Raw genomic sequence first — 14,493 nt, 5'->3', positions numbered from 1 at the left:
GAATAACCAACGGCCAAAATTTCGACAGATACCCATGGTTTTAAAAACTGACCCAGAAAAGGAATCGTTCTAGCTACCAGTTTTTGGGTCAGCAGTTTGACTGTTCGGGTTGAACGGTTCAGACGGTTTATATTAGTAAAGGCCAACTAGTATATGAGTCATGACAAACAGAGAAATGAGGATTGGAGGAGTGAAGAAGAGTATTTTGTCGGCTGAGAAAAGAGAGGAGGAAAGAAAAAAATGAGAAAGGAAAAAGGAAAAAGGAAAAAAAAAAAGGAAAAGAAGAGAAAGAAAACGAAGGAAAAAAAAGAGGGAAGAAGGAAGAGGAGAATGATTTGACGTTCACTAGCGATGACGAGATCTGCAACTTCTTCTTCTTCTTCTTCTTCTTCTTCTTGGATATCAGATCTGAGTTCGTGCCTCAGATCAGCAATTCCTCAAACCGCAAATCGCTATCCGGGACAAACGAATCAATGGTTCAACCACCCGAACCAATGGTTTTCTGACCAAATCAACAGTTTTTGATCCAAGAGCAGGTAAGGGGTGAAATGGAACCGGTTGCTTGAATGGTTTCCGAACCAAATGGTCCGATCGTCTGCGTCAATAGCAGTTCAAAAACATTGCCAAGACCAAACATTCCCTGAAGCTGAAGTCAAGACTCCCTAGGAAGAGAAATCACAATAACAAGTACAAAATACAGGCCACAAGATGTTCCTACGTGCCTTCCCCCTTGAACGAAAAACCGCCTTTGCGGTAAACTACTAAGACGGGACTGGATTGGAATCCTCAGTCTCGTCAGTAAGCTCCGCTCCGCTACGCTCGTTCATGCCCTCTCTACAAGTGTGCATTTCACTCGCTTCGTGCTATGCTGCACTTTTTCCAGCCCCTGTAAATACAAGAATTCGGGGGACAGAATCCCCTGAAATAGCTCGCTTTGCGAGCCTGGACAAGTATTTCTTCCCCAAGCTAAATATAGAGGAAGAAGCACTTGCCCGAGCTATTTGTTGTATATAATACAACAAATAATGCCTGTTTAATAAAGACAAAATGGACTTGTCCCCAACAAGTCCATTTCATCTTAATAGAGTTCACATCTACATCCCACAAGGGGGTATCCCACAGCACATCCCCACAGTGTATTAAAAACATCTCCTGATGATGACATCATCGGTTCTGATATCCCACAGCACATCCCCACAGTGTATTAAAAACATCTCCTGATGATGACATCATCGGTTCTGATATAGTGATACTATCATCAAGAGATATTCCCAATACACGACGGAAATGTGCTACGAGACATTATGGGGTGCAGATCCAAATTCGTCTTAATAGGGTAATACGCCGCAGCGTAGCTGTGGCTATTTCTCCCTTGAAACCCCTGAAAGTTACAATATTAGACTGACTGCCTTTGGAGCTTGAGTGCTCAAGCGACAAAGCAGGCAAGATGTCATGTGATATTAATACAGCTTGTGGTAGAACCCCTTAGGGGGTAGAACAACCCCTCCCTTCGTACCCACAAGCTTAATAATACCTTGTGGTAGAGCAACCCCTCGTACCCACAAGTACATTATACGTGCCATGTATGCTCCAGTACGTCACGCACTCCTGGCCTACAGCCGCACGAGGGGTCGCCCATTCGCTCCTTACGTGCGCAGGCGCATAATGTGCATAAGCACACGTTCCCATGCCTGCATCAGGCTTGAAAAACTCACGTTTTTTCAATTCTGATGGGAGATCCACTCATCCACCTCATCACCTATGCAGTTATACCAAAACAACCATTTGTTCAAGGGATAAGTGGACTGCAATCCACCTCAGAAATCTGCAATTACAGTCCCTCCTAATCCTACTTAGCCCCCCCCCCCACCCCCGTACGGTGGAAGTCAGATTTCTGAGGTGGACTGAACTATAAAAACCCCCTTCAATGACATTTTTCCACGATGCCCCGATCATTGCGAAATTCTCCTTGTAACTCCTTCAAGTTATCCTTTAATGACCCATATACTTGTAACATCGCATCTTGGATACAATCCCCGCCCCTCTGCAGCTATGGAGTCAATCGATATAGGGGATTCAGTTGGCAATACAAATATTCAAAGTACTTGCATGGCATGTTTCTATCAATAAGATACCGTGATATGGAGGAGTCTAAAGGTGGTATAGGAACATTTATGGTATCAGTACTTTTTCCATTTCCAATCAGTTTATTTTGGCTGCAAGTGGAATCTTGGGAAAGGCGGTCTCTTTGGACTTTGGAGACAGCTTCAAACCATCTCCTTAAGGCATTCTTTTGGCAGTGGATAGGGGATGGACAAAAATAGTTATTGTATAGGCATGTTGATTGTATTAGGGATCTATCAAGATCTTTTCTTCATGTAGAATTTATTTTATATATAAGCCAAGTACTCTCACTAGACCAGCACATGCTTTAGCACAGTTGGCTAGCTCAGTCTTCAGTAATGCTTATCTTTGATAAACAAAAAATAAAAAATAAAAAAAAACTAAATACAATCGAAAAAGAATTGTACAAACGAGAGACTCGTATACCGACGAGATAGAATAAAGGTTTTTGATCCTTCTTTCAGCGCTTGAAAGCAATTAACTAGATCACTCTGAATTTCTGAATCCGAAAAAATTGTTGCACCAAATTACAATAGGAAATCTTAGCTGCCAATAAGCCAAAATACCGAAAAAAAAAAACACCAAAATACCCAGTGTAAAAAATGAATGATAATTCCATATGCATGAAAACATTTGATGAATTCAGATTAACTGAACGCATTAGCTGTGTAACAACCACATGATAACACCCCACGTCAGTGAAATTATACGGGTCCACAATATGGTTGTAGGCCCCGCGTGTTATTATTGGTTGCACAGCCTTCTTGGCAGCTATTGCATTCAGCTAAACCTATCTCACATTTAATTGCCTCTAGAATTTTTCTTTTTTTTGATAATTTCTAAATTGTATGTATACAATGACGATGAAAAAGAAAATAAATGGATACAGCAATGACGGGAACGGGGCAGCATGCAAGCAAATATGAGCTACATACCTTAATTCAACTGACGTACCACCAATTCAAGCCAAATATTTACTTGCGTAAAACATACTCTTTCCATTGAATGATGAAACTCGAAATAGACCAGACAAGAGCATGCAGATAGCCATCTCAGAGATAAAGTGAATTCGCAAACATGATGCCACGCCGAAGACTCTCACTGGAAGCAGCAAACTTATTCTCCAAATCAACTTCTCCAACGGCTTGTGCAGCAGCACGCAACTGAAAGACAACGAACAATTACTATATGGCATAAATCCATTGCCAAGGAAAATTTTGACATGTGAAGACTATTAAATAATTGACTAATTGGTGGCCCATGGATTCTAAGTAAATTAAGCTATTCAGCCAAAAGTGAAAGCTCAATCTGTAAAATTAAATAAGATGCAAATGAGCAGTGCTAAGCCTTTACAAGACCCGAACAAAATGTCTAAAATGTAAATACCTAAATAGTTGTTTTTGTTAGGTGGAAAGGAAGAACAGGCTACACAAGACGGGGAGATACAGATGGTATTTGTTCCAATACATGGGAAGATACAGATATGGTCTTGTCCTCTGATTTAAGGCTTCCTTGACACTTCGGTATATGCATAATTCAGCTTCCAAAGATCAAAATTCCACATATGGCACAAATATTATTGAAGGAGTCCCACAAAAATGAACTTACCAAGCTTTCGCTTTTTAATCCTACCTGATTTAGAAATTCATCAAGTCGTCGGGCAAGGCGTATGATACTCCCTTCAAAGATATCAGTCATATCTATGATCTCCGCAAAAGTTGCTCCCTGCAATGGGACGAGAGGGGGAAGGCGGATAAATACCAACACCAATAATGATTTAAAAGATCGCACCTTACAAGCAAGGCATTTTAATATATGTCTCATTTATCCCCGGGTGCAGCACTTTCAAAAGGTGTGCGCTTGCTGCCTGGGCTGATATTTATGCATTTTTTCTGTTCTTTTATGTCTAGCAGCTGGGTTGGGGACTCTGCCCTTACCCCCAACCAAGCCCCTTGAGGCAAAACTCAAAAAAGTCTGAAAACCCCATATTTGCCAATGTTGCTCGTTCATTCATTCTAATAAAAGATAATTTTAAAAGACAATTGAGCTTATAAAAATTTTAAGAGATTCTGAGTTTTACATGTTTGAATATGTTTTATATGTTATGCTTGATTATATTTTTAAATTTTCATTTTAAATATGTTTTACATGTCATGTTTATATATTTTAATATTAGATAATTAAACTATTTATATTAAAATTTAAGTTTATACTTTATTAAAATTATGCTTAATATATTTTAATTTTTTTGAATTTTTTGCCTTTTTTGCATTTTTGTGCCTTGATTCGAAATGGTACATATGCCTTCCTTGCACCTCACACCTCAGGCACATAATTCCCCCTTACACTTTTTATTTTGATCAATTACACTTTTTGTTCCTTGGATTTTTAAAACAATGAGTACATCTCCAAGTAAGCACATAAACTAACTTGCAACACAGACAATTTAAAAAAAAAAACACACAAATTGCTACAATTTAACATTATTTTATCCTTCGCAAGAAGATACTATTTTACATTTGAATTTTAATTGACGGTTCAAAGAATATACTGCTAACCTTTTTTTATAAATGTATGTTATTAAGCATAGAATGGAAAAATGTACAATCAGCCTAAAAGGAGGCATGAGATGTTACGTCCCCTTTGAGCTAAGCAATTAAGCACATTCTATCCTGAATTTCAATTATAAGGTAGCCCAAAGAATACTGCTAACCTTTGACCAACAGTATATCACATCCATCAAGTACGGTCTTACTGTTGATTCCACATACTCATCAACATTTACCTCCAATTTGCATTCTCGTTGGATCTGCAAACACAAGGGTACTTTAACACATTCAAGAACAGATTGGAAAAAAGAACCATGTGAAATGATAACATACCTCTGCAATTCTTCTTGCACTTTCTTGGAGTTGTTGCAATGGCTTCGCAAGTTCAGTTCTCAAATGTATTTGTTCATTTGATCTATCGCCTGGAATAAAGCAGCTTGCAAGAGCTGCTACTTGGTGATGATCAAGATCATTGAATGTACCTAATCAACAACTCATTCAGAACTTGAACAAGTAAATAACTCCATTGGAGAAAAGGGAAAAAAATATGCTACATAGCATACAGGATGACAGAAAATGGATCAGAAACTCACCATTGAACATCAATTCAGTAACAAGGAGTTCATCTCCTGTATCTATCAAGCAAGCAGCTCGTCCCTTTAATTGGACAACACCATCAGCATCAATATGCCCAAGCTTCTTCAGAACCCGTGCACGATTTTTGAGTTCATCCCGGAATTTTTGAAGCTGCAAAATTGATGTATACAAATTAGATCTCAAGAAAGCAAATGAATTGCAATTAAGTAATTAAATCCACTTAAAACATTGCTTATATTTATCTCATTATTATATTCAGGAACACTCTCAAAGACCACCTAGGATCAGCATTGGGCAATGGCCCATTTTAAAAAACTCAGTTTAAGGAAAGCAGGATAAGAAACTGCTTCCTGCCCACATGCAGATAAGTCCATAACCAGGGAGCACTATTAGACCATTTTCTTAACCCTACAAGACCTCCTTTGGCTGGTGGGTCCAAAGCTATTAGATGCATGCTGCAAGTTCAAAGGTTTTAACCTTCCATACATCAGAAAATGTATTCCCCTCTACATTTTATATAATGCCAAATTATCTAACTACTAGGGTATTTTGAAATTTTGCCCAGCTGGAAACCTTGTATTTAGGTACCTGGCTGGATAATGACAACTTGATGGCATATCTATTTCAGATTTTTGTAGTAGTGCCATACACTTCATCTCATGACAAAGACCAACATGCCATGTTGAGAAAAAGATATGAAGACTAGCCAAAAAGAAGACAAAATAAAAGAGACAAAATAAAATTAAAAAAAAAAAAACCTGGGAGTCACGCATCTTCGCTTTAAGCTGTTGAATTTCATGATTCACCTCTGCTTTTCTTTGGAAGGACTTGATTTGTTGCTCGTCTTGGCACTGCAGAATATAGAATAGACCAAATAGGATGACTATGATATTTTAGCAAAACTACTAATTCAAGAAACTGAAGTTATGGTAGCATTAAATGTTCCGTTTTTTTTTTTTTGACTTTCTTTTAGTGGACATGGAAATTGATAAATACACCTGATGATACGAACCTTATGTAGTGGGTGAGAAAATAATTTCCTCTCAAGTTCCTCAATTTGACTAACTAAATCAACAAATTCTGGTTCCTCAATCCCCATATCCTGCCAAAACAGTAGAGAAGTTGAGATGCACGGGTAAAGAACCAAAAGTTGCATGCAAACACAATGAGAAGAATAGTTCTTTAACTGAGAAAAATGACAAATAAAAAGAGAAGTTCCTAAACCAGGAAAAAGAGCAAGCCTCAGGGAAACCAACACCAATGTTAGTCTACCTTGACAGGATTGAGTTTTGGGAGACCATTAGGAAAACGTGTCCCCAGCTCCTGTACTGCAAGCAATATACTCTGCCTTGCTTCCAATGGTCGAAGATCAGAAGGAATAGATAATCTGATTTTGCTGAGAGCAGAAATGAGAGGCAACTGAACTGGGACCTATGAAAATGAAAACAGTAGATACCATTGTTACGTTCCCATAAAATCCAACTTCTTAAATCTCAAGGCATCGCAACCTAGCCAATAAGAACAATGAATAATGAACTGACCCTTGATAAAATTATTGCTCCACATGAGCTTCAACTCACCACATGCATTTCCCCCTTTTCTCCAGGATGAGGAGGGCATGGCTTGGGTCGAGAACCATTATCACTTGAACCAGGAGAGCAATGAAGCAAAGTATCCACTATGTAGCCACCGCCTCGTGAAGCTGCCAATGCTGAAGGCAATTTGTTCAAAGCTGCAGAGGGTTTCTTCAACACATTGACCACCACTCCCCAACCCCAATCAGTTCCACCTTCATGTACTTTGACCTGTAAAATTCAAAGCATTTCTGCAGTGCTTAGAAATTACAAAAGAAAGAGATTAAACTTAAATAGACTCAATAAGATTATTTCTATTTTTTACAAACTTCTCAAAAATTAGATATAGGTATGCCAAAAGACTAAATATATATAGAAAAGTGTTATTTTAAGTCATATCTGCCATATATGTACCTAAAACAATTGAATTTACCACTTATACAATGGAAGTCTAAGATGATATAATTGAGTTTGACTTGAAAATCAAATAATCCACACATACAAATGGCTCTTTATCCAACACATGATAGAAAATAAACTCAATATATAATCTTAAATAACATAAATAAATCAGTTTCTAGTAAGGTCTTTAAAACAAGTCACCCTTGACAAAACTAAATATAAACAAAACAAAATGACAAAGTAGAGAACTAATTTTTAATTGAATTGATTTTAATCATAATGAATCGCATGAATTGTATAAACCGCATGATTTATGAATCAAATTGTAAGATTTTTGCAGAAAAGGATTAAAAAATAAGACTTGAATTGAAACCCTGGGGATTCATGATTTATATTGTTAGTGTCAAGTATGTAGGGGTATTTCTGTCTTTATACTTATGTTGAGGTTGCTGATGTGTAATATTATGTTAGAACTAGTGCCCCTCACTTAAGTAGGGGCTCATGTGTCTTTTTCATTATATCTGGCCAAATGGGAGAGGTAATTTTTCTCTCATTCGAACCAGACTTTTCTTCTTTTCTTCTCCTTTCTCTCTCTTTCTTCCTTCTTTCTTCTCCTCTCTTCTTGACTGTTACCAGACTAACAGAACTCAATGGCAGGCCGAAGTATAATACATATCATGAATCATATCGTAAATCGTAAGATTTTAACAACATTGGTACCGTCCAACCAACCTCGTATGAGTCTTCCTCATCTTGTGCCTCCTGTTACTTCAGCTTGTTTTGAAACTAATGATAAATTTTGGGAAGTGAACTCAATAATTTGAATAGATTACCAGATGCCATAGTGCTTGGAGAAAAAGGGTGATGAAGAGTCAGAGGCAAGAAGGGGGAGCTGATAGGGTGGTTAGGGAATTGGGGGAGGGTATTTGGAAGCTGATGGTAGAATATTTAGAGGGGAAAAGAGTGGAGAGGAGTCTTCGTAATTAATAGGGGTGGTTACAAAGGAAAAGGAGGAGATTACAAAGGCTTTGGGAATTCAACTTATTGAACAAGAGGTGGAGAAGGTGGGTAAATCTAGAAAAAGGAGATCGGAAGTAGAGATACTTCTGGTATTAGGGTCAAGGTTTGAAATGCCGATGTCGGTGGAAATGTCAGTCATCCAAATAAAAGAAACATGTCGGAAATGTCGGAAATATCGTACGGAAATATTGTAACAATTATAGATATGGTGGAAACATTGTAAAATGTGCAAAATATAGAATGTTATTTTATGAAATGATAAAAGAAGCGTAGGCACACCTTTTTAAATCATTATCTTATTCTAAATTATTAAACAAAGCTAAGAAACTAAGGTTATAGATAAAAGAATATATTCTAAAGTTTCCCTATAAACCTTAAGATTCAGAGCTTCATGATAGAATGAGTTAAAGCAAAATTTGAACTCATAGAAAATTTAAATGGTTGTAATAAATTAACCAAATAATCTATTACACAAACAAAAACTAATATTTAACTTTATATTTGAAATGAATATTGAGTTAGCTCAAAGTGGTAATCATATAAGTTAGGTGGACAATAACTTGCTATTTCACATACCTACAATACTGTTACCAAATTATGTTATAATACTATCTCCTGTACCCCACATAGTATTGGTAGTGTTCAATGGGGAACATGTCAAGTCCAGTAAAATTTCACGTTGTTACCCATGGAAGTGGAAATGGAAGTATGTCGTGGAAACTATCTCTTGCACTCCACATAGTGTTGGTAGTTTTCATTGGCGAAATGTCGATTCCAATAAAATTTTGTGCTGCTATCCATGGAAATGGATATATGTCATGGAAATATTAGGGAAATTAGGGACATTTCAAACCAAGATTAAGGTAGAAAAAACTTTTACTCGGAGAAGAGAGAAGGCGAGGTTACAAAAAGGTGGATAACAAGGGCTGAGTTCGAATCAACGAAGATGGTGAGCTGGAGTGTTAGAGGACTAGGGAGTGCAGGGAAAAGAAGAATGGTGAAGGATTTCTTTAGGAGAATCAAACCTTCCATGATACTTTGGAAAGAGACAAAAACAGAACAAGTTAATAGTGTGTGAATGAGAAGTATTTGGGGCACTAGGAACAAGCAATGGGTCTATTTACCTTTAGTAGGATCCTCAGGTGGAACCTTAGTGGCTTGGTAGGATTCATAGATGGAATACGTGGAGCAATTGGCGGGGTTACTGTCACAGTGAAATTTAAAGAGATGATGGATTTGAGTGAATGGCCAATGTGTTTCGCCCAACTTCTTACAAAATAGGGAAAATCTTTGGGTGGAATTGTACAGTGCTAGTAGGGTTTGTGAAGGGGCCTGGTGCATGGCAAGAGATTTTAATGTCACCCACTTTTGTTAAAAAAAGTGGAAAAAAGTGAGAGTGTGACTTGGTTATTGAAGAGGATTCGGATATAGTTGTGGAGTGGTTGGAAAAAGGCAAGGATGTAATGTAACTTGGCAAGTTAGGAAAGAATTCAAGCACTTTAAGTGGCTGTCAACAGACATGAACCTACAAGTACATTGGGTTAGAATATCTGCTAACAGTTTGGCTGCTAGTTTAGCTACGCAAGGGGTTCAAAGACAGCGTACGTAATGGGCACATTTATCATAAGGGTTGGGTGGCTTGCCTTGTATCAGGCTTGCTAGTTGCTCATAACTTCTTGTTGTATCTATATCTTTTAATCATTAATGGAATTCTTTTTCCGTGGTTGCCGATCAAAAATAAACATTATATAAGAGAATGAAAAAATAATAGAATAGAAAAATGTTACATCCTACACAGGCCATTGCTTGCTTTAATAGTAAAATTTCAGGTCCACAAACATAAGAATGCAAGTTCAAGTCTGCGAGACTTTGTGCAAGAAAATGCTCGATGTTACCCAGCACACCTTTCCAAAGACTCTAGATAGCTGGGACCATCATTGGCTAATGGCCCTTGATAATTATATCTTATTTGGCTATTTATTTGTTAAAAAAGGAAAAAAAGTATGAATGTAAGACTGAAGCCACACCTTTGGTGTTTTAGACAATTATACCATCGATATTAAATGAAGAAAGAAAGTTGTGCTTAATATAATTCCAGTAAAACGAACATGAACAACACATACCAGCCTACCAGGAAGAAGAAAATAAAGAATTCTTTCGGGTCTGGTTATTTCAGACATCATCTTCATCTCAAGTTGAGCTATCTCAAGCCTTATCTTATGATACTCAACAACTTCAGCCTGTCAATTTGGGAAAAAAAATGATAATTAAATCAAATATGCAACTTAAACACCACAGATGCATCCAACAATGATATAGGGACAAAAAAACACCTCCCCTGAGGCATCAAGCATAGCAGCTTCCTCTTCCAGCTTTGAAACCCTTTGCCCAACATCAGGTAAAGCCTGAACAGTGAATAAAAAAATAATAAGTAAATCATAATTAAGCATTACCAGAGACATGTAAATAAAGATTTACGGTTATAAATGAACAAGGAGTTCAAACCTTCTCATACTGAAATTGGTGAAAAGAATTCTTGATAACATGCTCAGCAGTAAATTGGCCTTCAGCACGGCTCATTAAATTCAAGATTGAATAATAACTTAGTCTGAAAGTGCTGACCAATGGAGCTGGTTTCCCCAAAACCATATCCTTTAGAGTATTCATTTCCATCTGAATAAAAAATAAAGCAGGTCAACTGGATGAGTAAACCATGCCACTAGTCTTAGTAAAAAGTCAAAATTACTATTATGGTAACTTTTTATTGAAATAGCGAAGTATTGTATTATAATAAAACTGCCAACATATACACTACCCATGTACATTGAGAGAGTGTACATAAGGCTAAGAAAAGAGACCTCCAAAAATAATACTGCAGTTTCACTCCCTGCAACTCCCACTATATAATTAGCCATGAATACAAGACCTTTAGTATCATTTTTAGTAACTGCTACACCATCACACTTGTTATCGACAATTCTTTGGCGTCTTTCCTTCCATAGAGTTCAATAGCAGTAGGAAATATGTTCCATAGAGCTTCACCCCTGCAGCTTAAGCCCTGTATCCAACCATTAGTGTTCAAGCAAAGACTCAGGGCATGCATCCTTTAAGACCAAAACAAGACAGAGCCAGCACCTATAGCAGATATGTAAAATTGCAATGGATAAAGAGATGGTTGTATGATTCTGCATTATCTCCAACATGCAGTACCTGTCAATAACCCAATTCATTCCCATTCTGATCAGCAGGTTGATAGTTAGGTTTCCAAGGGTAGCTGTCCGTACTAGAAAATCTACCTTAGAAGGTATATGAGAGCACCAGATTGTTGCTCCAAATGTTTCAGCAAGTGATAAAAGAAAATGGACCTCGGGAAAATCTCTCTGTCCATTCATTCCATAACAGATTATTTCAACTACTTGCAGGCATGAGGCCAGTGTTTTAAAAGCACAAGATGCAAAAAAAAAGTGCTGGGGGCATTTTGCACCCGAGGCACAAGGTGCATGCCTTTAGAAGCAAGGCATAAATATTAAAAAAAAAGCTAAAAATTTCAAAAAAAAAAAAAGTGCCAAAAAAATCAAATAAAAGCCAACCTTTTTCAAAAAGTCCAAAAAAATCAAAAAATTAAAAAAATAAATAAAATGTATATACTAAACATAATATTAATTAAAAATATAAAGTTAATTTTTAAAATAAATGTTTTAAAAAACCTATTAACTCAAATTAAGATACATAAACATAAAATATAAAACATACGTAAAATGAAATTTTAAAAATAAAATCAAGCAAAACATATAAAGCATATCCAATCATATAAAACTCTCAATCTCTTTATTCTTTTCCCAATTGCATTATTTCAAATAGCTAATGTGATGTTAAACATTATGGATTCCTAATTCTACGAACCACCACCTCTATATCGAGCACCTTGATGCAAGCCCAAACAAGTCCACATCAAGGTCTTCAATTCTTAATCCCTATAAAAAATTTTATAACTTCAATTGTCTCTTAAAAATATCTTTTATTAAGAAGAATGAATGAGCAACATTAGCAAATATGGGGATTTTGGAGGTTTGGTGAGCAAGCAAGGCGAACAACATTTTTAAAAGACAACTGAAGTTCTAAAATCTTCTTTATAGGGATTAAGAATTTAAGACCCTAATATTCACTTGTTTGGGCTTGCCTCAACGAGTTTGGTCGGGTTGGGTGTCTAGAGTTAGACGGTGTATGCCCTTAGCTCCAATCAGAATGATGTACATTATGACATTTAATGTAAATGAATAAAGTACACATTTGATTCATATTATTATGGTGTGTTTCTGCGTAATACCCTTAAACTGGACACTTATGAGACTCGTGTTAGTTTAGAATCTTCACAGTCATTGGATAGATCTGGGGAGATTTATCCTGCCAAGGCTGACACTGATGTGCCGCCAAGTTGGTTTGGGTGGCTTGTCTCAGCTACCAGGGTGAAACTTGAGGTACATGCAATGTGGGCTTTCTTGGAACCTTGAACCGGACCAAAATTCCAGTATTGCGCTGGACCTTGGAGATTGATGGGCAAAACTGAAATGTTACACATGACCCCTAGACTCGATTATGATACTGCACTAAGTGTCAGATAGGGCTATCTTTGATATGCCAATCAGTGAGATCCTCAGCGAGCTACGTCTGAGCTAAGCTTGGAGATGGAAGTCTTCTTTCATTGTGAAGTAAGACCAAACCCATGAGCTTATTATCCTAGGTTGGGGTCAAAACCTGTGTATGTTGGGACAGCCTGAGAATTCATCTGAGTGGGTGATTATAGTAACAGGATCAGCCCCTTTGTCGAACAAAGGTAATGATCGGGGATGCACTCTCTCTGATGGAAACCAAAGCTGTCGACAACCGATTTCAATCTTTGAAATTTGTTTTTGCAAAATATATTTATATAAAGATATACATATATATTACAGTTTCAAAATGTTTGCAAAAGGTTTTAATTCCCGAAATCCATGTGAGTAGAGCGTGCAGCATTGTTCCTTACAGCCGAGGGAGAGATCTCTTGTCGGATGGTGTTTGATCATTATGGGCTAAGAGGTTGAGTGTAAGACCATTGAGAGTAATACCTGATGGGCTAATCATGCATTTGCCCATAGTCACTAGGTTTTTATAAGGTGGCTTGGTCCAAGGACCACTTAGTGTAAGTGTTGGGCCCATTAAGAGCCCATGGTAATGGGCTCAGGGGTTCACTATCCATAATAGTGAATTCGGCCAGGCCTTGTAATAGAGGCTAGGCTGAACCCATGTGGCTGATGTGTAGATCAATGTTTGGGTCCCACACCATACAAGGAAACCCAACTGGGTAGCAGTCTAGAAGGTTAGTGAGCACATAGATTTAATGGGCCTAAAGCCCAATTCAAACTGGTTTAATTTGATTAGTTAAAGAAGGGGGCAGATCTGGGATTTGGATCAACAGCTAGAATAGGGAGTTATCCCTATCCACTCAGAGAGTCCAGATCCAAATGCAGATTTGGATTTGGAAACTCCTAATATGATTAGGAGGGCTGATCTAATCTATAGATAAGATAAGGGCTTATCCTTATCTCTTAAAGAGAACTCCTGATCCAAATACAGATTTGGATTAGGAAACTCCTAATGAGATTAGCTCTCTTTAAGGCTATAAACGGAGGAGGGTGAACCTCCATTCATCCCAAGAGAACTGATCTTAGATCACAAAAAGAGAAGACAACTACAGTAAGACTGCACCATCTTCTGCTCTTGCGCCCTCCTCCTACTGCCGCCATTGCCAGTTTGATCTCCACCATAGGATCGATCAAGAAGTGTTCTTGATATCAGTCTTTGGAGAAAGGCTGATCTGAAGTAGTGCTCACACTCCATCCATCGAATTCTTGCTAAAGGATTCGGTTCTTGTGAAGAACATACTGATTCTGCTCCACCCTACGCTGTGTCATCTTCAGTGGGAGTAGTCTTTGGAGTTTTCCTTGGGTGTGAACACCTTCGTTGGGAGTTACTGCTACTCCATATCAGGTATATTCCTCCCCTACCTTTTGGTTTCAGATCTGTTTCGGTTCTTGGTTCAAGATTGATCCTTGAAAATGCAGATTTTCTAAAACAGGGAATGTGATTCCCAGATGGGAGAGAGAGAAGTTTTTTGAAATTTCGCCCTACCTACCTGCAAGGTTCGGCTATCCATATGATGGATCTCTCATCCCTTCAGTTTAGGGGCA

General features: G+C 37.7%; 1 protein-coding gene across 2 annotated transcripts in view; it reads right to left on the bottom strand.

Annotated features, from left to right (window-relative positions):
- Positions 1-2,929: 2,929 nt before the first annotated feature.
- Positions 2,930-14,493, bottom strand: part of HEN2 (RNA helicase, ATP-dependent, SK12/DOB1 protein) — a 41,372-nt gene continuing 29,808 nt past the window's right edge. For both annotated transcript variants that reach the window (XM_088947562.1, XM_088947563.1), the window contains 12 exons: positions 10,772-10,939; positions 10,600-10,671; positions 10,390-10,506; positions 6,851-7,075; positions 6,543-6,701; positions 6,283-6,372; positions 6,029-6,121; positions 5,267-5,420; positions 5,007-5,155; positions 4,838-4,933; positions 3,757-3,849; positions 2,930-3,287 (listed from right to left, as the gene is read on the bottom strand). In XM_088947562.1, coding sequence (XP_088803688.1) covers positions 3,177-3,287; positions 3,757-3,849; positions 4,838-4,933; positions 5,007-5,155; positions 5,267-5,420; positions 6,029-6,121; positions 6,283-6,372; positions 6,543-6,701; positions 6,851-7,075; positions 10,390-10,506; positions 10,600-10,671; positions 10,772-10,939 — 1,527 coding nt within the window. In that variant the 3' untranslated portion in view covers positions 2,930-3,176. The remainder of the gene's footprint in view (positions 3,288-3,756; positions 3,850-4,837; positions 4,934-5,006; positions 5,156-5,266; positions 5,421-6,028; positions 6,122-6,282; positions 6,373-6,542; positions 6,702-6,850; positions 7,076-10,389; positions 10,507-10,599; positions 10,672-10,771; positions 10,940-14,493) is intronic.

The sequence above is a fragment of the Nelumbo lutea genome, chromosome 5 (genome assembly GCF_056320005.1).
Source record: "Nelumbo lutea isolate HS-2025 chromosome 5, American lotus-T2T, whole genome shotgun sequence".
NCBI lineage: Eukaryota > Viridiplantae > Streptophyta > Magnoliopsida > Proteales > Nelumbonaceae > Nelumbo > Nelumbo lutea.
The sequence above is the reverse complement of the archived record's forward strand: the minus strand, read 5'-3'. Positions and strand labels throughout refer to the sequence as shown.